Source organism: Micromonas pusilla (genome assembly GCF_000151265.4).
Source record: "Micromonas pusilla CCMP1545 genomic scaffold MICPUCscaffold_8, whole genome shotgun sequence".
Taxonomy (NCBI): Eukaryota; Viridiplantae; Chlorophyta; class Mamiellophyceae; order Mamiellales; family Mamiellaceae; genus Micromonas; species Micromonas pusilla.
In genome coordinates, this window is record NW_003315889.1 from 555,058 (window position 1) to 576,126 (window position 21,069).

At 67.8% G+C, this 21,069-nt stretch overlaps 10 protein-coding genes across 10 annotated transcripts; 4 read left to right on the forward strand and 6 right to left on the reverse strand.

Moving 5' to 3' along the window:
* Positions 1-315: 315 nt before the first annotated feature.
* Positions 316-729, reverse strand: MICPUCDRAFT_60110 (uncharacterized protein; the record flags this gene model as incomplete). The annotated part of the gene is made up of 1 exon (XM_003060626.1): positions 316-729. The coding sequence occupies one exon, from the start codon at positions 727-729 to the stop codon at positions 316-318; it is 414 nt and encodes a 137-aa protein (XP_003060672.1).
* A 177-nt stretch (positions 730-906) lies between these two features.
* Positions 907-2,392, forward strand: MICPUCDRAFT_19190 (dihydrouridine synthase; the record flags this gene model as incomplete). The annotated part of the gene is made up of 3 exons (XM_003060328.1): positions 907-1,224; positions 1,327-1,498; positions 1,608-2,392. The coding sequence occupies 3 exons, from the start codon at positions 907-909 to the stop codon at positions 2,390-2,392; spliced, it is 1,275 nt and encodes a 424-aa protein (XP_003060374.1).
* On the reverse strand, positions 2,382-4,741 carry SSSF-P (Na+/solute symporter). Its single transcript, XM_003060627.1, has one exon. It carries the CDS (start codon positions 4,505-4,507, stop codon positions 2,741-2,743), a length of 1,767 nt encoding a protein of 588 aa, XP_003060673.1. The 5' UTR covers positions 4,508-4,741; the 3' UTR covers positions 2,382-2,740.
* Positions 4,742-5,065: 324 nt separating this feature from the next.
* MICPUCDRAFT_40945 (uncharacterized protein) lies at positions 5,066-6,187 on the forward strand (the record flags this gene model as incomplete). Its single annotated transcript, XM_003060329.1, has 1 exon — positions 5,066-6,187. The coding sequence occupies one exon, from the start codon at positions 5,066-5,068 to the stop codon at positions 6,185-6,187; it is 1,122 nt and encodes a 373-aa protein (XP_003060375.1).
* A 142-nt stretch (positions 6,188-6,329) lies between these two features.
* MICPUCDRAFT_60114 (uncharacterized protein) lies at positions 6,330-7,463 on the reverse strand (the record flags this gene model as incomplete). The annotated part of the gene is made up of 1 exon (XM_003060628.1): positions 6,330-7,463. The coding sequence occupies one exon, from the start codon at positions 7,461-7,463 to the stop codon at positions 6,330-6,332; it is 1,134 nt and encodes a 377-aa protein (XP_003060674.1).
* A 523-nt stretch (positions 7,464-7,986) lies between these two features.
* PHO1 (glycosyltransferase family 35 protein) lies at positions 7,987-11,526 on the forward strand. Its single transcript, XM_003060330.1, has 2 exons — positions 7,987-8,721; positions 8,935-11,526. Exons 1-2 carry the CDS (start codon positions 8,029-8,031, stop codon positions 11,323-11,325), a joined length of 3,084 nt encoding a protein of 1,027 aa, XP_003060376.1. The 5' UTR covers positions 7,987-8,028; the 3' UTR covers positions 11,326-11,526.
* Positions 11,490-12,961, reverse strand: MICPUCDRAFT_60117 (uncharacterized protein; the record flags this gene model as incomplete). The annotated part of the gene is made up of 1 exon (XM_003060629.1): positions 11,490-12,961. The coding sequence occupies one exon, from the start codon at positions 12,959-12,961 to the stop codon at positions 11,567-11,569; it is 1,395 nt and encodes a 464-aa protein (XP_003060675.1). The 3' UTR covers positions 11,490-11,566.
* A 207-nt stretch (positions 12,962-13,168) lies between these two features.
* Positions 13,169-15,543, forward strand: MICPUCDRAFT_945 (uncharacterized protein; the record flags this gene model as incomplete). The annotated part of the gene is made up of 4 exons (XM_003060331.1): positions 13,169-13,628; positions 13,772-13,985; positions 14,106-14,942; positions 14,997-15,543. Coding segments are annotated over 4 exons (2,058 nt in total), but the record flags the coding sequence as incomplete, so codon positions are not given.
* A 159-nt stretch (positions 15,544-15,702) lies between these two features.
* Positions 15,703-16,177, reverse strand: MICPUCDRAFT_60119 (uncharacterized protein; the record flags this gene model as incomplete). The annotated part of the gene is made up of 1 exon (XM_003060630.1): positions 15,703-16,177. One exon carries the CDS (start codon positions 16,175-16,177, stop codon positions 15,725-15,727), a length of 453 nt encoding a protein of 150 aa, XP_003060676.1. The 3' UTR covers positions 15,703-15,724.
* Positions 16,178-16,310: 133 nt separating this feature from the next.
* Positions 16,311-19,076, reverse strand: MICPUCDRAFT_60120 (uncharacterized protein; the record flags this gene model as incomplete). The annotated part of the gene is made up of 1 exon (XM_003060631.1): positions 16,311-19,076. One exon carries the CDS (start codon positions 19,074-19,076, stop codon positions 16,380-16,382), a length of 2,697 nt encoding a protein of 898 aa, XP_003060677.1. The 3' UTR covers positions 16,311-16,379.
* Between the last annotated feature and the right edge of the window lie 1,993 nt (positions 19,077-21,069).

Here is a 21,069-nt window from a genome sequence, read left to right on the forward strand (position 1 = left end):
AAAGGCGTCGAGGGCGGGGATCGAAAGCGAGGGGTGGGCGGAGAGACGCGCCGGCAAAAGTCCTTAAGGATCGGCGTTCACCACGCCGACGCGGTCGTATGGGGACCAGTGTATAGAACGCGCCTCTCTCGACGTCCTCTCCCATCGCGACCAGTCGGTCGAACGTCGGGCTCCCCCCGAGCGTCTCCTCGAGTCTCCCCTCGCTCCACAGCAGCGGGTGCGTTTCGCGCAGCGTCTCCGCGTCCGGCAGCGTCTCGATCCACGCGTCGTGCGCGCGCGTGGAGCCCTCGCGTCCGTCGCGCTCGTGCAGGAGCTTCATCGCGAGCCTCTGAGGGCCATTCCATACAAAAACAGTTCACCGGTCAGTTGAAACGGGTACCGATCAAACGTTGAAACCGAGCGGTGGGTGAAAAACTTTTGTATAGAACGCACCTGATAATCGCTCAAGCTCGCCGCGCACGCGCCGAGGCGCGCGTCGCGCAGGACGCTCTCGGACGTGATCATCTTCGTCAGCGGGACGACGACGAGGACGTCGCCCGCGGCGATGGGACGCGTCGCGACGCCGCCGAAGCCGCGCGCGTCGGAGATGCGCCGCACGGCGACGCCGCGCGGATCGAAGTCGTCCGCGCCGACGCGCATCCACGCTTCGAGCGCGGCGCCTCGATCGTCCGGGGAGGACGCGTCGTTCGGCGGGGTCGCATCGGACGCGGACGCGGACGCGGACGCCATGCGCGGCGCGACGACGCGCGGCGCGGGGCGCGACGCGCGGCGGGGTCGCGGGAGTGGTGGCGATGCGGTCGCCGCCCAGCTGGCCAGCCCGGCCGGCGCGCGCATCGGAATGCATATGCCGGCGCGAAGGGATTGTTACGAAAACCATTGCCCTAGGGCGGGGCGCGCGTCACAACGATGTGGGCGGCGACGGCGGCGGCGAGCGCGTCCTCGCCGGCGGTCCCTCCGCCGCCGCGGCGGGACTACGCGTCGCTGTTCGCGCGCGGGAAGAACGGCGGATGCCCGCCGCTGTTCTTGGCGCCGATGGAGGGCCTCGGCGACGCGCGCCTGCGTCGGAGCCTCTCGCTGAGCGTCGGCGGCTTCGACGAGGCGTGCCGCGAGTTCACGCGCGTCCCGGGGACGCTGTCGCAGGGCGCGAAAGCGGAGAAGCTCCTGCGCGGGATCGCGCTGAACGGGTACGACGCCGAGGAGCTGTCGCGCCCCGCGAACGCGTCGGTGTTCGACGCCGTCGGCGTGTCCCCGGGCGACGTCGCAGAGTCGAATCGATTCCGCGACGACGACGACGACGACGCGGGGCCGCCTCTGCTCGCCGCGCAGCTCATGGGCTCGAACCCAGACCTCCTGGAGCACTGCGCGCGCGTCCTCGCGCGCGAGACGCGCGCGCCGAGGGTGGACCTCAACTGCGGCTGCCCCGCGAACGTCGTCACGGGCAAGGGCGCGGGGAGCTCGCTGCTTCGCGACCCGAACGACGTGTACGCGTGCGTCTCAGGTGCGTTCTATACAAAAGTTTTTCACCCATCGCATCGCTCGGTTTCAACATTTGATCGCGTCCCCTTTCAACTGACCGGTAAACTTTTTTTGTATGGAATGGCCCTCAGCGATACGGCGCGGCTGCGAAGGCACCGGGTGCGTGCCGACGCTTAAACTTCGCAGCGGGTACGACGACGATAGTCTGCTGCGCGAGAATCTTCTCGCCGCGCAGGAGGGCGGCGCCGCGTTCGTGACGCTGCACCCGCGGACGCGGCGGCAGGGGTACTCGGGACGCGCCAACTGGAAAGACATCGCGATTGCGGTCGAGACGCTCGACGTCCCGGTGATCGGGAACGGGGACGTGACGTCGCCCGAGCGCGCGCGAGCGCTGCTGTTCGAGACCGGATGCGCGGGGATCATGGTCGGGAGAGGCGCGGTGCAAGATCCGCTCGTGTTTCGGAGGATCAAGGCGGAGTTACGCGCGGGGGATTGGTCCGAAGGCGGCGGCGGCGCGGCTTCTTCTTCTTCTTCGTTCGGGTTGACGCCCGCGGAGGAAGCGTCGGAGGTGGTCCGGTTCCTGCGCGCGTTCGCCGCGGAAGTCTTCGCGGACGACTTGCTCATATCACCTCGTAAGCGAAGGCGGAAGCTCAAAGGAGGCGCCGCCGCGGAGGAGCAGTTCAAGCTCGGGAAGCTGAAGCAAATCGTAAAGTATTTATTCGCCGGGAACGCGTCGCTGTCGCCGCATCTGAGTCGCGTGCTGTCGTGCGACTCGATCGATAACGGGATCACCGCGCGAGAGATGTTGGACGTCGTGTGCGATCTCGTCGCGACGTCCTGGGACACCCCGACGGACGTGCTCGTGGACGCGTTCTCGATGCGGACGAGTTACGAAGGAGGCAGACTCCTCGTTTAGCGCGTGAGTTCATAGTATTCGAAAATAGGTTATGAGCGCGATGGTATCTGCGCTCGCTCGCTCTCGCACCGCTTTCATTTTTTTGTGCGGCGTTGTTGTAGTATATAGTGGTACATTCCCCCGCGGACGCGAGTATTATTCGTCCCCGAGGGAAAGCACTTCCCGACGCATGCATTACCATGGTCCGGTCAGAAGGGTATGTTCTCAGCCCGCGCGCGGACGCGCGCGAGCACCCCCAGTGCCGTCATTTTTTTCTTTTTCTTTTTTGGTACAGATCCCCGTCGACGGCGACGGGAGTCCGCGTTTCGTTTTCGTCTTCGTCTCGAAGAGATCGAACCGAACCGAATTTTAAACCTTCGCCGCGGGCTTGGCCGCGTCCGCGACCTCCTCCTCCGCGGGCTTCTCCCCCGGCTCGTACTCCAACGGCGCGGGGTTCCGCGTGTCCGTGACGGGCTCGTCGAACGGGAGCTGAATCAACGGCTTCCTCGACGCGTCGCCGCGAACGGTCACGTCGAGGAACGAGAAGAACATCGTGCCGAAGGCGCTGAAACACACGGCGAGGATGAACGTCGACAGCGTTCGCACGCCGCCGAACGCCTGCAGCCCGCCTCCTTCGATCGTGGTCCCGTCCGGCAGCCAAAAGTTCCCAGCCGCGCCTTGGGCGCGGTGCACGATCGGCGGGGCGAGTTCCGCGACCGCTTTCGTGGAGTGCACGGCGCCGTAGGTATCCGTCCACGCGCCGTCCAGGTTGAGTATCGCGCCTTGAATGATCACCGCGAGGACGCCGCTGACGACGCCCATCAGCGACCCAAACTCCGTGGGGGCGACGATGAACTTGTTGACGTCCTTGCGGATCATCCCGAGGTACAGCGCCGGCGCGGCGACCGCGCAGACGAGGTCGACCATGAGGAAGAGAGACAGAACGTCAATCTTATCCGCGGCGACGACGATGGCGCCGATGTTGAGCGCGAGGCAGACCACGCGGACGCTGTTCACCGGGAGGCCAAACTTTTTGATGTCCCTGTACATCACGGACGTCAGTCCGTTCTGTATGGAGTCCACGGAAGAGACGCACAGCGAGGTGGCGAAGATGAGGACGATGAAGTGCCACCCCTTCGCCAAGTTCTCGACGAGGTAAAAGTACGCGAGGTAGTGGAACTTCGTGTACGCGTTGAAGTCGTCGTTGTACTTGGCCGCGGCGACGACGCCGAGGACGCCGAAGAACCACATCACGATGAAGATCAACCCCGCGCCGAGGGCGAGACCCTTGCGAAGATCCACGGTGGACTTCGCGGCGTACACGCGCTGCCACTGCCCGGCGTTGAAGAGCTCGGCGGAGATGATCGCGATGATGAGCGTGACCATGACGACGAAGCCCGATGTTCTCGAGTGCGACACCGAGTCCATCTCGGACGGCGTGACCGGGTTCTCGGCCATCAAGAAGATCGCGAAGAAGAGCATGAAAGAGATGATCATCACGCCCTGGATCCGGTCGGTGATCACGGATGCGGGGAACCCCGCGGCCATGGTGTACGACATCGTGACGAGCGCGACGACGCAGAGGACGACTTTACGCGTGTAGCTGGTCCTGTCGGCGAAAAGCGTCGCGACGTTCGCGATGCTCCCGAGCTCCGCGCAGAGGGAGATGAACATGTACATCACGCTCATGAACGCGGCGACGAGTTGCGTCAAGCGGCCGAAGCGCTGGAGCGCAAAGTCCGTGACGCTGAAGCCGTTTTTGTCGCCGACGAACTTTTTGATGGCGGGCGCGATGGCGATGAGGAGGAGCGCGGGGGACGTGCTTCCCATGGTGTATCCAAAGACGCCCCACCAGGAAAGGCGCGTGTTCGCGCCCATCTCCGTGGAGCCGTAGTACACCGACGCGCCCATGCCGCCGGCGAAGTACGAGAGCCCGACTTGGCGCCACGGCAGCGAGTTCTTCGCGCTGAGCCAGTGCACGTTGGGGGTCTTGACGCTGTTGAAAAACTCGAGCGGCATCATGAACGAGCCGTCCGCCTTGCGCAGCGCGTAGACGATCGCGGTGATGAAGAAGAACAGCGTCGTGCACGTCACCGTCGCGATCGCGGACTCGGAGCCGAGCGTCGGGTACGTCATCTTGATTCACGCGGCGGCGCGGGTCACGCGACGACGTCGAAGGTCGTTGGGGATTAGGGTTTTCTCTTTTCTGTGAGAAACGAAACGCGGCGGCGGCGCGAAGTGCGGCGGCGTTCGTTCGCGTCTTGAAGCGCGTAAAAGCACGGCGATCCTTGCGCAAGAATTACCTTGGTCAAGTTATGACGATGTCGTCTCAGGGGCGCGATGTCCTCGCGGTTCCCACTCGTTCGCGCGTGCGTTTGTGCCGCCGCCCGTCCCCTCACGTCACGTCAACGTCACGGAAAAAGGCGAATTTGTCTCGAAAATAACGGATAACGGTCTTCGGGTCAGTTTGATCGGCTAAAAATCGGGAGTGGTTTGAAACTCATATGGCCCTACCAAACAATACCTTTCATACTCGATGAATTCGTCCCGTTCACCCTTAAAGGATTTTACCCGACGCTTCGACGAGCTTTTTTTGATGAGAGGAAGAAATAGATTGCCCTCTCCTCTCGCGCGGCATTGCACGGGCCGGCGCGAGGAGAGCGCGCGCGCGGGGATCGCGCGTCGACAGCCGCGATGATCCGCCGCCCGAAGGAGCACTTCCCCGCGGCGAACGGCGCGGACGGCGCGCGCGCGAACGGCGCGAAGGTGACGTCCTCGAGCTTTTTCCCGCCATCGTCGCATCCGGGCGCGGCGAACGGAGGCGCGACGCGGCGCGTCGACGCCGCGGGCGGCGCGGGGCGGAACAACTTCGCCGCGCCGCCGCGGCAGCCCGTCGCCGCGCCGCGGACGCGGAGGGACGGCGTCGGCGGCGCGAGCGGCGCGGAGGCGGACCCGAACCCGCTGCGCGCGGGCGCGCCGTCGTCGGGCGCGGGCGCGGGCGGATGGGTCTCCACGCGCGGGCAGCTCCACCCTCGCGACGGCGGCGGCGCGGCGGGTATGGCGGCGGCGCGATCGCGCGCGCCGTACCTCCCGAGATCGCCTCCGTCCTCGACGTCCTCCGCGGCGGCGCAGACGGACGCGATCGATCCGTCCACGGCGTCCACGCCGAACGCGCAGCTCAGGTTCCAAGCGTCGCTGCAGCGCGAGCTGAGAGACGCGAAGGAGGAGCTCGTCCGCGCGCAGCTCGAGAACGTCGCGCTCGCGTCTCGCCTGCGCGAGTCGAGCTCGCCGGGGGCGTCGTCGCGGCGAGGCGCGGAGAGCGACGTCACGTGCGGGACGATCGCCGGGATGCTCTCCGAGGAGGACGCCGACGAGCGACGCCGCGAGCTGCTCGAGGCGATTCGAGACGAGCGCGACGCGAGAGGACGCGTCGAGGAGCGCGCGCGCGCGTTGGAGGCGGAGCTGAGCGCGAAGGACGATAAGCTGCGGGCGGCGACGGAGATGATGCACGAGATGCGCGAGGCTCTCGTGGAGGCGTACGACGGGACCGCACATGGCGCGGGGAGAGACGCGGGGCCCGCGGGGACGACGACGCGGGGAGGAAAAAGCGGCGCCGACGACGACGACGACGCGGCGGCGGCGACCGCGACCGCGGCGACCGCGACCGCGGTGAGCCCCGGGGACATGGCCGCGGGCGCGGTGAAGGGCGTCGTCTCCCTCGTCGGCGTCCTCGTCGGGACCGCCGGGTTCGAGCTCGTCTGGCCGCTCGTCCTCGCGGCGCTGTGGCTTCGGTATCAACTGTGGAGCGCGTCGTGAAGCGTTCGCGCTCGTCTCTCCGCTCGAGCGAACACCCGCTAGGCCTAGGTTCTACGACGCGTCTAACTAATAACGACGACACGCGCGCTCGACGACGCTCGCTCGAATCAAATCGGATCGGATCGGATCGGATCCAATCCAATCACTTCCCGCGCGTCGTCGTCCTCGTGCTCGGGGTTCTGCTCTCGCGAAACGTGATGGACACCCGCCGCGGGTCCAACAAGTTTTCGTTCGCGATCGAGTGCGCGAACGCGTACCTCGCGTCGCCGCTCTGTATCTGCAGCGACCGCCGCGGCAGCCGAACGTCCACCCTATCGCTCCCGCGGGTCCCGCCGCCCGACGACCGCGTCGTCGTTCTCTCGTACGTCATGACGCACTCGCCGCACAGTGAGAGGTTCACGAGCACGTCCGACGAGAGCTGCCGGTCGTCCACGTGCGAGAGCAGTCGGTCGCCGAGGCGCTTGTCGTACGATATCGCGTTGGCCTCGTTCGGCGAGAAGCGCGCCAAGAGCGCGTGCGCGCCTCGCATCTTCTCCGCGACCGCGAGCAAACGCGGCGGCATCTCGCGCGTCGGCGGGCTCACGGTTCGGCGCTTCAGGTCGACCCGCACCCCCCACGCTTTCCCTCTGTGCGCGCCGTTGAACGTCGACGGCTTCCAGTCGTGGATCCCGCGCTCGCCGTCGTCGAGAAAGGCGACGAGCGCGTTCTCCTCGTCCTCGGTGATGAAGTCGAGGAGGAGATGATGCCCGGGGAGCGACGGCGTGTTCGAGGTGGACGTCGCCGCGGACGCGCGCATGAGCCGCGCGAGTGTGTCTTTGACGTTCGACGACGCGTCGCCCGGGGCGTCGTTCGCGATGTCGTCGTTCCCATCCCTCGAAACGCAAACGTCGTCGTCGTCGTCGTCGTCGTCCCCGCGTCTCCGCGCGTCGTCGTCCTCGAGCGCGTCCATCCCGCTCGCGGCCATCGATCTTCGCCACGGCGTCCCTCTCGCGGTGTGCGCGATCTGCCCGTGGACGTTGACCGCGGCCGCGGCCGTCTCGCCGCCGCCGCCGCCGTCGCGTCTCCGCCGCGTCGCTTCCTCCCTCTCCCCGCATCGGCCGTCGTCGAGGTGCTCGTTTATGAGCGTCGCGGGGACGTCCGCGAAGCACGCGGGACACGCGACGAATCTCGACCCGCGGTCCGCGGCTCGACCGCGCCCCCCGGCGCCGCCTCGCGGGGAGAGGAACGCGTCGAGCCGCGCCTGGTGTCCGACGCGCGGCGCCGCCCTCTTCGGCATCGCGCGCTCGCGCGGCCCGCGCGCGCGCGCGCCGATCTGCTGAGTAGTCCAAAATCATAAAGCGCGCCGCTGACGCCGCGCCGTCGACGAAAAATATCCCGAGTGCGCTGGCTTGCGCAGGGAGTCAGTAACGAACGTACGTTTTGGTACCATTTCAGTTCGGCAAGTTTGCCCGCGAGTCCCAGCACAAAAAGCACATCACCGTGATCGCCTTCATCAGGGCTCATCGCGGTCGTGATTTCGCGCTGGGACTCGCGGGCATTAGGGAGCTACGCGCGCTTGAAGTTGCGCCTCGGTCAAGCAACCTTTGAAAAATTCGCGATGAATTCTCTGGTTTGATCGATACATCGATCAACGCTGAAAGCAAAAAAGTTGAAATGGTACCACCGCGATTTTCAGACTATTTCTCATACAAAAAGTACTACGCCGTTACCCACTCCCTGGCTTGCGCTGGGTTTTTGAACCGGCGCCGAGGTACTTTAACGTTGAGGGGCGCGCGCGATCGGGCAGATCTACGTCGCCGCGTAACGCGCACGGCGCAGAAGATCGCGCGTTAACGTCAACCATGATGGCGTCGTTCGCGGCGGCGGCTCGCGCGGTTCCAACCCGCGCGTCGTCGCGCCCCGCGGCCCCGTCCGCGTCGCGCGCCGTCGTCGTCGCCGCGGGGGCTGGGACGCCGATCAAGTTCGCGAAAAGCGGGGGGGATCGCCGTCGCGATCGCCGCGTCCTGCGCGCGCCCCCCGCGCGCGTCGCCTCCGAGGAGTGCACGCCGCCGTCCGTGGAGGACGCGAACCTGACCGTCGTCGTGGACGGCGCGAGCGATCCCGCGAACACGGTCATCAGCGTCCGCGCGACGAACCGCCCGGGAATTTTACAACTGATGAAGATGACGCTCCAAGACCTCGGCCTGACCGTGGAGAGAACCGAGGTGGACATGGACAGCGATGGCGTCGTGTCGGACACGTTTTACGTCACCGGCGACGACGGCATCAGGGTCGAGGATCCGTACGATCTCGCGAACATCGAGCAGGTCGTGACGTTCGTGATGAACGCGCATTACCTGAAATCGAGCGAGGTTTCGCGCCCCACGGACAAAACCGCCAACATCGACAACCCTCGGAAGAAAGACATGCTGTACTCGCTCATGGACTCGTACATCAAGAACGACGTGTTAGCCGTCCAGAAGAGCATCGTGAACCACGTGGAGTACACCCTCGCGAGGTCGCGGTACCGCTTTGACGACTTCGAGGCGTACCAGGTGCGATAGCGCGGCGACGTCGATCCATCCGTCCCCTGCCGCGAAACCCCAAACATCTCTCTCCGCCGGTTGGATGTCGCTTTTTCCGCGTCGGGCGGCTGGTCGTCGCGGCGGCGATCGCTCTTCGCTCTTTCTCCGCCACCCTCGAGCGAGCGTCGCGCTGACCGACCCCACCCCACCCCACCCCACCCCTACCTCGTCCGCGATCGATAGGCGACGTCGCTGTCCGTGCGCGACCGCCTGATCGAATCTTGGAACGACACGCAGCAGTACTTCCGCGAGCAAGACCCGAAGCGCGTGTACTACCTCTCCATGGAATTCCTCATGGGGCGGTCGCTGACGAACTCGCTGTGTAACCTCGAGCTCGACCATCCGTTCAAAGAAGCGCTCACGCAGCTCGGGTACGACATGGAGAACCTCGTGGGGAAGGAACGCGACGCCGCGCTCGGCAACGGCGGCTTGGGGCGACTCGCCGCGTGCTTTCTCGACTCGATGGCGACGGAGAACCTCCCCGCGTGGGGGTACGGGATCCGGTACCAGTACGGGATGTTCCGACAAGAACTCCACGACGGGTTCCAGCACGAGAACCCGGACTACTGGCTCAACTTTGGGAACCCGTGGGAGATCGAGCGGCCGAACATCGCGTATCCGATTAAATTTTACGGCAACGTCGAGCAAGGCGACGACGCGCAGGGACGGCAGACGTTCTTGTGGTCCCCGGGGGAGGAGATCTCCGCGGTGGCGTACGACACCCCGATCCCGGGCTGGAACACCCCGAACACGATCAACATGCGTCTGTGGAGCGCGAAGCCGAGCCGCGAGTTTGACTTGGAGAGTTTCAACACGGGCGATTACGTCCAGGCGATTCTCGCGAAGCAACGCGCGGAGACGATCAGCGCGGTGCTCTACCCGGACGATCGGACGTACCAGGGCAAGGAACTCCGTCTGAAGCAGCAGTACTTCATGGTCAGCGCGACGCTTCAGGACATCATACGTCGGTACCTCGTCACGCACGGCGACGACTTCAACGAGTTTCCGGAGAAGGTGGCGCTTCAGCTCAACGACACGCACCCGACGATCGGCGTGCCCGAGCTGATGCGTCTGCTCATGGACGACCACGGGTTGGGGTGGACGAAGTCGTGGGAGATCACCACGAGGGTGTTCTCGTTCACGAACCACACGGTTCTTCCCGAGGCGTTGGAGAAGTGGCCGGTGGAGCTCGTGGAGACTGTGCTGCCGCGGCACATGCAGATCATCTACGACATCAACTGGCGGTTCACGCAGGAGCTGAGAGGGATCTTCGGGGACGACACCGAACGGATCTGGCGCATGAGCGTGATCGAGGAGGGCGAGAACATCGAGAAGTCGGTCAGGATGGCGAACCTCGCGCTGGTCGCGAGCCACACCGTGAACGGCGTCGCGGCGATTCACTCCGAGCTCATCAAGACGACCATCTTCAAGGACTTTTACGAGATCATGCCGGAGAAGTTTCAAAACAAAACGAACGGCGTCACCCAGCGCCGGTGGCTCGCGTTCTGTAACCCCGAGCTCTCGGAGTTGATCACGGAAACGCTCGGCACGGACGCGTGGATCAAGGAGCTCGACTTGCTCCAGGGCTTGCGAGAGAAGGCGGACGACGCGGCGTTCCAAAAGAAGTGGGCGGGGATCAAGCTTCGCAACAAAGAACGCCTCGCCGCGTTGATCAAAGAAAAGACCGGGATGGACGTCCCCACGGACGCGCTGTACGACGTCCAGGTCAAGCGCATCCACGAGTACAAGCGCCAGCTCCTGAACGTCATGAGCATCATTCACCGTTACAACGTGTTGCGGTCGATGAGCTCGGAGGAACGCGCGAAGGAAGTCCCGCGCGTGTGCGTCATCGGAGGCAAAGCCGCGCCAGGGTACGACATGGCGAAGCGCATCATTAAGCTCGTCAGCGCGGTCGGGGACAAGGTGAACGGCGACAAAAACATCGACGACAAGCTGAAGGTGGTGTTCATCCCGGATTATAACGTCTCGAGCGCGGAGGTTATCGTCCCGGGTGCGGAGCTCTCGCAGCACATCTCCACCGCGGGGACGGAGGCGTCGGGGACGTCGAACATGAAATTCGCGATGAACGGCTGCCTCATCATCGGCACTATGGACGGCGCGAACGTCGAGATCGCGGAGGAGATTGGCACGGAGAACATGTTCATCTTCGGCGCGCGCGCGGACCAAGTCCCGAACCTGCGAAGGGAGCGGTGGAACTTTGACGCGCCCGGCGGTTTCTACGAGATCGTCAACCAGATTCGCGGCGGCGAGTTCGGGTGGGCGGACTTTTTCAACCCCGTCATGGACGCGGTGTCGAGCGAGAACGACTACTACCTCCTCGCGAACGACTTCGAGGACTACCTGCGCGCGCAAAAGGAGGTGGACATCGCGTACAAGGACACGGCGCGGTGGAACAAGATGTCGATCCTCAGCGTCGCCGGGTCGGGGAAGTTTTCGTCGGATCGCACGATTCGTCAGTACGCGGAGGAGATTTGGGACGTGAAGCCGATGCGACGGCCGATGCCGACGGCGACGACGCCACCGAAGCCGTACGCGCCCCCGGGGAAGCTGTGAGCGCGAAGCGAGCGCGGGCGGGCGGCGGGTGATGGATGGTGATACTTATTTCGTCAAACTCGTGAGAGGTACGTACTTTCGGAAGTACGAAGGCGAGTGCGAACGACGGGGATCGAGGGCGGGGTCTCGGGGGGGAATTATGTCGCGGGTTCAGAAGTCTTATGAATCGACATAAAGTTGCAGTTTACCTATCGTCGACGCCTACCGCACGCGCGATCGATCGGAAGCGGAACAGATCGCGTCACGCCCGGATATAGGCGACGACGCCCGCGCCGTACCTCGTCGCGTCCAACCGCCGCTCCATCGCGCGAACCTCCTCCTCGAGCGCGATCGTCGTCGCCTGCGCCTTCACGAGCTCCACGCTCCGCCGCTCCGCCGCGTCCGCGTTCCTCCCAGACTTCCCCACCCTCGCCGCGGCGTCCCTCTCCCCCGTGTTTTCCACGTCCCCCAGCGCCTTCGCCTCGAGCCGACGGACGATCCGCGAGACGGCGTCGTCGACGCGCGACGCCGACGCCCTCTCGACGCCGCCGAGACCGCCGCCGAGACCGCCACTTCGCGCCGCGGTCGCGTCGAAGCTCGCGCGCATCAACCTCGGCGCGTCCTCCTCCTCCTCCTCCCCCAACTCCTCCGCGCGGCGGCGCGCGGACGTCGCCGGCGACCGCGGCGGTCGATACACGCTCCCGCCGGGCGCCACAGCCGCGGGGACGTCGCGGTTATACTGCTTCCCGTTTGGATCGAACGCGCCGTGGCCCGGTCCCGGGTACGACGCCCTCGCTACCTCGTCCGCGAGCGGGCCGACCGTCGTCCACGTCGTCACCCCCGCGCCGTCGATGTTCACGCCCCACGTGGACGGATACGGCAGGATCTCGTCGACGCGCGCGAACGTGAACGCGAGCTTGGTGCCGTAAAACACCGGATCCGTCTCTCGCCGCTCGTTCCAGCACCGGCACTTCGCGATCGCGCGCGGGGCGTTCAGAAGCATGGAATTTCGCGGGAACATGTTCTTATCCCTCCTCAAACATCCCTCGATCGTGGGCGAGACGTAGAGACCGCCGCCGTGGCCCGGCGCCGCGGGATGGCACACCGTGGAGCCGACGTCGTACCGCGTGACGCCGTCGTAGACGGAGACGTAGTGGTAGGCGTCCCCGCGCGGGCCTCCCGGGCCGACGACGGCGACGACCTTGTAGTACGACTTGGCGTACCACGGCGGGGTCAGCGCGCCGCGCGAGATGACGTACGGCGCGTCTTTCGCGCTGTACAGCGACGACAGCGACGACGCGTCGCTTCGCGCGACGCTGCTTCGCAGCGCGGAGGAGGAGGAGAGACCATCGCGGTCGTCGTCGCCGTCGCCGTCCCTCGCCTCGTCCCCCGCGGCGTCCCCCCCGAGCGCGACGCGATACATCGATGCGAGGACGGACCGCACCTCCGCGTCCGTCGCGCGGCGGTCGTCGTCGAACGACGCGCGCATCCCGAGTCGCGTTAACATCGCGTCCGCGGTCTCCTCCTCCTCCTCGTCATCGTCCCCCCGCGACGTGCCGACGCCGACCGCGCTGCCGAGCCGGCGCAGCGCGTCGCCGACCTCGCTCCGCACGCTCGCGTCGTCTTCGTCGTCGTCGTCGTCGCGGCGCGTCGTCATCGCGCCCAGCGCGCGCGCGCGATGGCGGACCGAGGGAGCGTCGTCGTCGTCCTGGTTCCCCCACGCCACGCACGGCGAAAACGAACCGGAACCGCTACGCGCCGCGCGAGCCAACGAGCAGACGCGGATTTCGAAATCTGTGGGCACCTCGCTTCGCGCGCGCGTCGTCGTCGTCGTCCACAGCGAGAGGCGCGGCGGGAAGGAAGGATGGTCCCCGAGGTCCTCCTCGCCCTCCTCGGCGTCCCCGGGGAGGTCATCGTCCTCGTCCCCGGGAGCGAGCTCCACGGCCCGGAGCGCTTCCGCGTGTCCCCGGATCTCCCGTTCCTCGAGCCTCCCGAGCGCGCGTCGCTCGACCGACTCGTCTCGCTCGGGTACGCGTTCCGATGCTTGGAGCGATTCGTCGCGGACGAGGGCGAGTCCGGGGTGCTCGCCGCGGTCGGCGGCTCGTCGCGGTCGGACGGCGGCGGGAGTCTGTACCGAAGAGCGCTCGCGGCTGGCGTCGGCGAGGTTCTGTCGTCGTACGAGGCGGCGGTGCTTCGACTGGAGCAGGATGTGCTGCGGGGGGCGACCCCCGCGCTGCCCGCGGCGTTGGAGAGCGCGCTGAGCTCGTTCGCGCTCGTGCTGCCGTCGCTGCGCGCGGTGTTGAGACCCGTGATGGAGTCCGACGGTGCGCGAAACGCGCGTTTCCGCGCGAGAGGGCGCGAGATCGTCCGTCGTTCGTCTCCTCCCGATTCGTTTCGCGTTCGCGTTTCAAAAAACGTCGACTCGCGGCTGACGATCGATCGATCCTCCCTCCCTCCCTCCCCACAGACCTTCGCGGCGCGGCGTTGCTGCACCACCTCCACGCCGCCGCTCTCGCCGCGGGCGCGCCGCAGCTCGAGTCCGCGCTCAGGGCGCTGCGGTCGCGGTGCTACCGCGCGCTGTACCAGCAGCTCCTGGCGTGGACCGTCCACGGCGCGCTCGTGGACCCCTTCGGCGAGTTTTGGGTGCGACGCGTCGACGGCGGCGGCGGCGACGGCGGCGTGTGGCTCGGCGACTTCGACGCCGACGGGCGCGGCGTCGCCGCGGCGGGCGGGTGGAGCGGGTACGGCTTGCGCGAGGAGGACTCGCGGCGGCGACGCGGCGGCGGCGGCGGCGGCGGGAGCGGCGCCTCCGACGACCCGTTCGACGGCGACGACGGCGGCGAGGACGAGTGGCACCGCGGGTTCCTCGTATCGCTGGAGAACCTCCCGCCCGGGATCGAGCTCCCGGCCGCGGAGGCGACGCTGTTTATCGGCCGCGCGGTCAGGGTGCTGTCGAGCCCGCGCGGCGCGTTCGCCGGGAAGTCGCTGTTGCCGGCGGAAGTCGCGGCGGCGGCGACGGCGTCGCTTCGCGCGTTGGCGAAAAACGACGGCGAGTTCGACCGCGCGTCGTTCGAGCTCGTCCTCGAGACGATCCGCGCGCCGATCGCCGCGCGCCTGGGGCGGCTCGTCGTCGCGAACGCGAGGCTGCTCGACCACCTCGGCGCGCTGCGCGCGTATTTCCTCCTCGGCCGCGGCGATTTCTTTCAGACGTTTTTCGAGGAAGCCGCCGGGTTGTTGAGGGCGCCGCCGCGCTCGAGCACCGCGGAGGCGGACATGGCGGCGCCGTTCGCGCAGGCGGCGCTGAAGTCGTCCGCGGTGAACGACCCGCTCGCGAGCCGGTTCAGGCTCAGATTTAACCCCGCGGAGCGCGGCGGGGGCGACGACGACGTCGGCGCGAGCGCGCACTTCCAGCCGAGGCGCGCGGCGGCGGCGGCGGCGGCGACGACGACGAGCGGCGGCGGCGCCACCGCGCGCGTCCCGTCGTTCGACGGCTGGGACGGCCTCGAGCTCGACTACGCCGTCCCGTGGCCGCTCGGGCTGATCCTCACGAAGAATACGATCGCGCGGTATAACAAGCTGTTCCAGTACCTCCTCAGGCTCAAGCGCGCGCAGCTCGCGTTGGACGACGCGTGGTGCCGGTTGCGGAGGAAAGGCGGCGGCGACGCGCCGGGCGGCTCTGACGCGGACCGCAGGGTTCAAGCCGACCACGTCTTCTACGGCGAGGGCGTTCGCGGAGGAAGCCGCGGACGCGGGCGAGGCGAGCGCGGCGGTGCGTTCGAGGCGTGCCAGCGCGTCAGGCACGACATCGCGTTCTTGGTGAACAACTGGACGACGTACCTGCAGGTGGACGTCATCGAGTCGCAGTTTCGACGCGCGGCGACGCGAATCGCGGAGGCGCCGGATGACTTCGCGGAGGCGCAGCGCGCGCACCGGAGCTTCCTCGCGGCGTGCACGGCGCAGAGTTTTCTCGACCTCGAGAGCGTGAGCGCGATCATCGAGAACATCATGCAGCTCGCGGGGGCGCTGTGCGCGGAGGTGAAGGGCCTGCCGCCGGACGGGAGCCCGCCGTCTCCGGAGACGATGGTCGAGGTTGATTCCATCGGCGCCAAGTTCGCGCGGCAGGCGACCGGGTTGTACACGATCCTGCGGTCGAACCGGCTCGCGAACGACCCGAAGGCGCCGTACTTGAGGTTGCTGCTGCTGCGGTTGAACTACAACGACTTCTTCTTCAGCGCGGCGGAGGCGGCGCAGAAGAGCGCGCGCGGCGGCGGCGGCGCGTCGGTGAGTTCGTCGATTTCGTCGCTGCGGTCGTCCGTGTTGGGGATGCCACCGAGTTTGTCGTTGACGCGGCGGTGACGGTGGGACGGTGACGATGGTTTAGCGCGTAGGGTGGGCGATGACGTGACGTAGTTCGTAGTATTTACATGGATGATTGCCGCTCCCAGAGCCAGCGCATCGCCTGCGTGTGACCCTCGTTGGCGGCTTCTTTTAAGAGCTGAACGGCTTCGCCTTGTTTGTTAGCCTCACTAGCCTCAGCAGTACTGATATATGCCTTAGCGAGTTCGAACTTGCCCTCCGCTCCGTGATCGGTGCTCACCTTGTGCGTCCAATACCTCGCTTCGCGGACCATATGTTCGCTGAACACCTCGTCTTCCTCCATACGGATCCCGGTCGACATGCAGGAGTTCCCTACGGCGAGGATGACCTGCGCCTCGAGCAGGCCGAGTTCCGCCGCTCGCGTGACGTGCTCGTTGAAAAGCGTAGACTCCCTCTCCCTACCGTAGTGCATCGCGAGCGTCCAAGCGGCCTCCGAGTCGCCGTCATCAGCCAGCTTCTTGAGCTTTCGTATCTCCGCGGGGTTCAGCGTGGACATCGCGACGGTGTGCGGCGTCGAAGCGGCGCGCGGGGAGAGTGTGAAGAAGAAACTCAGATCTGAGGCAAAATTAGGGTTCCGTCGTCGTCGTCGCCGCGGCTTCGAACGCCGCGGACGCGACCACTCCGCGGGTGCATCCCCCGACAACACTTTCAATTTCAACGCGTACACGGTCCTAACGACGCACTGCACTGACTACCGCTCAACTCGATCGCGCCTCTCGCGTCCTCCCCTCGCCGCCGTCGCCTCGCCCCAGGTGCTCGATGACGTCGTCGAGCGCGTCCAGATACTTTGGAAGAAAGTGATCGCTCAACATCGTCTTCGACAGCGTGATGCGATCGTACGCGGCGACGTCGACGTCCGCGTACATCTTATACTTCGCCGCGCGCGTCGTGATCGCCGGCTCCGGCTCCGGCGCGCGCGAGCCCCCCGGAGACGGCGGCGGGACCGCGTCCTCGACGTCGCCGGCGGCAGCGGCGGCGGCGGCGTCGTCGTCGTCTCTCGGAGGATCCGCGAGGACCATGTGAAGGATCGTGCCCGCGGGGTACAGCTTCGTCTTGAACGCGCGGTCGTCCTCGCGCTCCTTCGCGGCGTCCCTGGGGTCCTTCCCACCGCGCGCGCCAGCCCGCGCGGTGACCCCGCGATCCGGCGAGGACGGCGCGTTGAAATTACTCCCGCCCTTCCCCGTCGCGATCCGCCGCGCGATTTCGTCCAAACCGACGCTCACCGCGTCCTCGTCCTCGGAGACGCCCGCGCCCGCGCCGCCGCCGGCGATCGCGTCGCCCACCTCGAACGAGATCGCCTCGGAGACGAGCTCCGCGGGCGCGCCGGGGCCGAGGAGCGCCGCGGCGGAGAGTTTTTTACGCGCCGGGTCCGGCAGCGGCGCGCGCGACGCCGTCTCGTCGTCGTCGTCGTCGAACTCGTCGGCGCCTCCCGACCCGGAGGACGTGTCCATCGCCACCGCCGTCGGCGCGGTCGTCTCCCCGCCCGCGCGCGGCGCGTCGTCCGCCGAGGACGAAAAGTCGACGCCGTCCGCGATGCCGCCGAACGACGACCCGGCGCGTCGGCGGCGGTGCCCCGCGGATTCGGTCGCGGCTCGAATCACGCTGAGCTCCTCTTGGAGCTTCAACACTTCCTGCGCGGTCTCGCCTTGCGCCATCGCGAGCGTCGCGTCGTCGAGATCCATCTCCACGAGGTCGCCGTCGTCGATCGCCCACTGCGAGCTCGGCACCGTCCCGGAGGCGGCGGGCGGCGCCTCGNCGACGGGCGCGCCTCCGCCTCGCCCTCCGCCGCGCCCAGCGCGGTCGCCCGCGGCGGCGGCGGCGGCGGCCGCCGCCGCCGCTGCCGTCGACGCCGTCGGCGTCGTCGCCCACGTTCTCGACACCCCGGGCGGCGACGCCACCGCGGAAGAAGCAGAAGTGGTGGTAGTAGTAGAAGAAGATGAGGTACCGTTACCGCCGGTGGTCGGGACGTCGTCGCCGCCGCCGCCGCCGCTCGGAGGCTCCGGGGCGCCGCGTTTCCTCGGCGCGACGCACCCGGCGATGAGCGCGCCGCTCATGGCGAGCATCTTGTCCTTCTGCACGATCCTCCGTATGCCCCGCAGCTGCGCGCCGAGCCACCGACGCGGGCCGCCCCGCGCGACCGCCCCGGGGAGGTGCGCGCGGTCGACGTCCATCGTCGTCTGCTGCGACAGCGACGCGGCGAGCGACGCGTCGTCGAGCCCCGGGCCCGCCGCCGCCGCGGGTCCGCCCCCGAAGGTCAGCGCCCCGCGGTTCCCTCTCGCCCCGCCGCAGTTCAGCACCCCCCACCCGCCGTTTCCGCCGCCTCTGCGTCCCGGCAGCGTCTGATGCTCCTTCCCCGGCCTCGGCGCGCCGCACGGGTTCGTCGCGCACGCGGCGCCGAGGTTCTTCGTCGTCTCTTTCCACTTTTTCAAAACCTGCTGCTCCCACGCCGCGGACACGATCTGCGCCTGAAGTTCGCTGACTTTGCTGAAGCTCACGTACGGGACGATGTCCGCATTGTTCGCGAGCGTCGTGATGAACGGCTTGCACGCGATGGAGAGCTCCCTGGACACGCACGACGGGCACGCGAATGCGTAGCAGTCTACGCTCGCGAACGGGTTCCGCGACGGGTCGCCGCCGTCTCGTTCGCGTAAGATTTGCGTCAGCAGCACCGCGGTCCCCGCGCCCAGACTGTGCCCGACGATCGTGAGCTCGTACCCCGGGTTCTCGCGCATCACGCGCGCGAGGTCGTCGCCGACTTCTTTGCTGAGCCACCGCGCGGTGGCGAGGAACCCCGAGTGCGCGCGTCCCAGCACGGGGTCGCCGTCGGCGCCGATGGCGTGATGCGGCCGCGAGTGCCCCGTGAGCGACGTGACGTGGTCCTTCACGCTGTGCGTGCCTCGTATGACGAAGTACAGCTGGCGCGTGGGCGCGTCGCGGAATAAAACGTACGCGGGCTGCATGATCCTCGGCTTGAGCTGCGAGAGCAGGACGTCGGAATTGGCCGCGTCGAGCTTCGCGACGATGTGCGCTTCCGAGGAGACGCCGCGGAGGTGCCTGTTGTACCGCATCGCGCGCGAGATGCTCTCGAGCTTGCGTCGCCACTCCTCGCCCTCGACGAGGCGTCCGTGCGCGCGCACGTTCCGCGCGATCGCCGCGGAGACGTCCTTGCCGCTCAGGTGCCGAATCGCGAGGAGGTGGTCGAGCCTCCACACGCCGAGCTTCGAGAGCGCCTCTCGCCACGAGATGCGCACGACCTCGTGCAGCCGGACGACGGACTCCGCCCACGTCTTCGGAGGCTCGGTGAAGTCGCTCACGGTCGCGGTGCGGGTTCCGCCGCGGCGGCTGTACCACATCCCGACCGCGGCGATCCCCGCGGACGCGGCGGCGATCTCCATCGCGCGCGGGCGGAGGAGGAGCCGCGGAGGGGCGAATGCGGATCTGACGAGGCGTTGTTGACTCTTCTCGGAAGTGTCAACTCGTCGTCTTTTCGTGATGACTGCACTCCGCCTGATTGCACTGCAGTTTCTCTACGTTCGTCGATTGGATTCCGTTCGCGCGTTCGCTCGCGCGCCTCGCTCACAGCAAAAGGTCCATCACGGGCGCGCGCGCTTCCGCGCGCTCGTACTCGCGCCCGCTGCCGTCGAACAACACTCCGACGTCGCCCCACGCGCCGTCCTCGCGCGCGATCGCGACGTCCTCCTCCTCCTCCTCCTCCTCCCGCGCGCCCACCGAAGACGCCCCCGCGACCGCCGCGTCGCTCGCGTCGCGCGTCGCCAGCCCGTCCAGCGCAGCCGCCGCGACGTCCCGCCACCGCCGCACGCGCTTCAACGCCGCCGATCGCGTCAGCGCGCGCCGCGCCGTCGGACTCCCGCCGCTGCTCGGCTCCACCTCCGGCATCGGCAGCGCGGCGTACACGCCCGAGGCAAACCCGCGCCACGGCGCTGGCGCGGTAGCGGGGACGACGTCCATTCCGGACACGGTGCCCGCCGTCGGCGACGACGTGAAGTGCAGCGTCACCCCCGGCTCGTGGTTCCGGTCGAGCGCGTCCTCGCGCTCGTCGTCGTCCGAGATGCCGCCGTCGGTGCTCGTGAACGTGCGGTACTGCAGCCGCGCTTTGAACGGCGCGCGGTCGCCGCGTCGCAGCCGCGCGCGCCACGCGAAGCAGCCGAGTTCGGGGAAGAACGCGCCTCCGCCCGGGGACGCTTTCAGGACCTGAACCGTCGCGTCGCCGCGACATGAACCGTCGCCCTCGAGATGCGCGACGCAATACACGACGAGACCGTCGTCGTCGCCGTCGTCGTCGTCGCCGTCGTGACCCGACGGCGTCGGCGTGAGCGACATCTCCACCGCGATCGCGTGCGACTCGCCGCCCTCGCCGAACACGCGCCCGTGCCACGTCGACGCGCGCACCGGCGGCAGCGGGACCAAGTCCTCCGCCGCGCACATCGCCAACGACGTCGCGTTCATCCGTCGCAGCTCGTAACGCATCGCGGGCTCGCACGCGGGGCGCGCGGTCGTCGCGTCGGGGGGGGCGTAGACGGCGCGATCGACGTCGACGCGGAGGCGTTTGATCAGCGACCGGCGCTCGGGCGTCTCCGATCGAAGGTCGTCGATCGTCGGGCTCGTCGTCGTCGCGCGCACGCCGGGGGTCCGCGGACGCGAGTCCGAATCGGGCGCGGTCTTGAACCGCTCCATCCAAGGTGTGATCGCGTCGTCGGCGGACGACGGTATCGGCGCGCGCAGCTCCGCGCGGAACGTCCACGGCGAACCGCCGCCGCCGCCGCCGCCGCCGTCGCCGCCGTCGCCGCGAGGGGTGAACCGCACGGACGCGCGTCCGACGATGTCCACCATCGCGAGCGCGTCGCCGACGAAGACGGCGCTGACTTCCTCCTGAAGCACCCACCGCGCGACCGGCGGTACGGGCGGCGGCGGCGACGACGTGCGAAGGCGCGGCGGCGGCTTCCTCGCGAGTCGAACGTCGTCGAACGACGTCGCGGGAGACGGCGGCGGCGGCGGCGGAATCCTCGCGACCGCGACGGGCGGCGGCGGCGGAATCCTCGCGACCGCGGCGAGGCCCCGCGGCGGCGGCGACGGCGGCGCGATCGTCGCCGTCGACGCGTCCGCGCCCGACGACCCCGGCACGAGCCACGGCCATATCGCGGCCGCGGTCGCGAACTCGTCCTCCCGCGCCGCCGCCGCGTTTAGAGGAAGCTTCCGACGCGGCGTCGACGACGTCGACGTCGACGACGACGACGACGCGGCTGCGGCGTTCACGCCGTCTGCGGATCCGTACCCGGACGAGTTCTTCGACGCCGTGCGAGCGTGCCCCCGCGCGACTCTGATCGGTATCGTGATGTGTTCGCGCGTGGACGCCTCGGGGCCGACGAA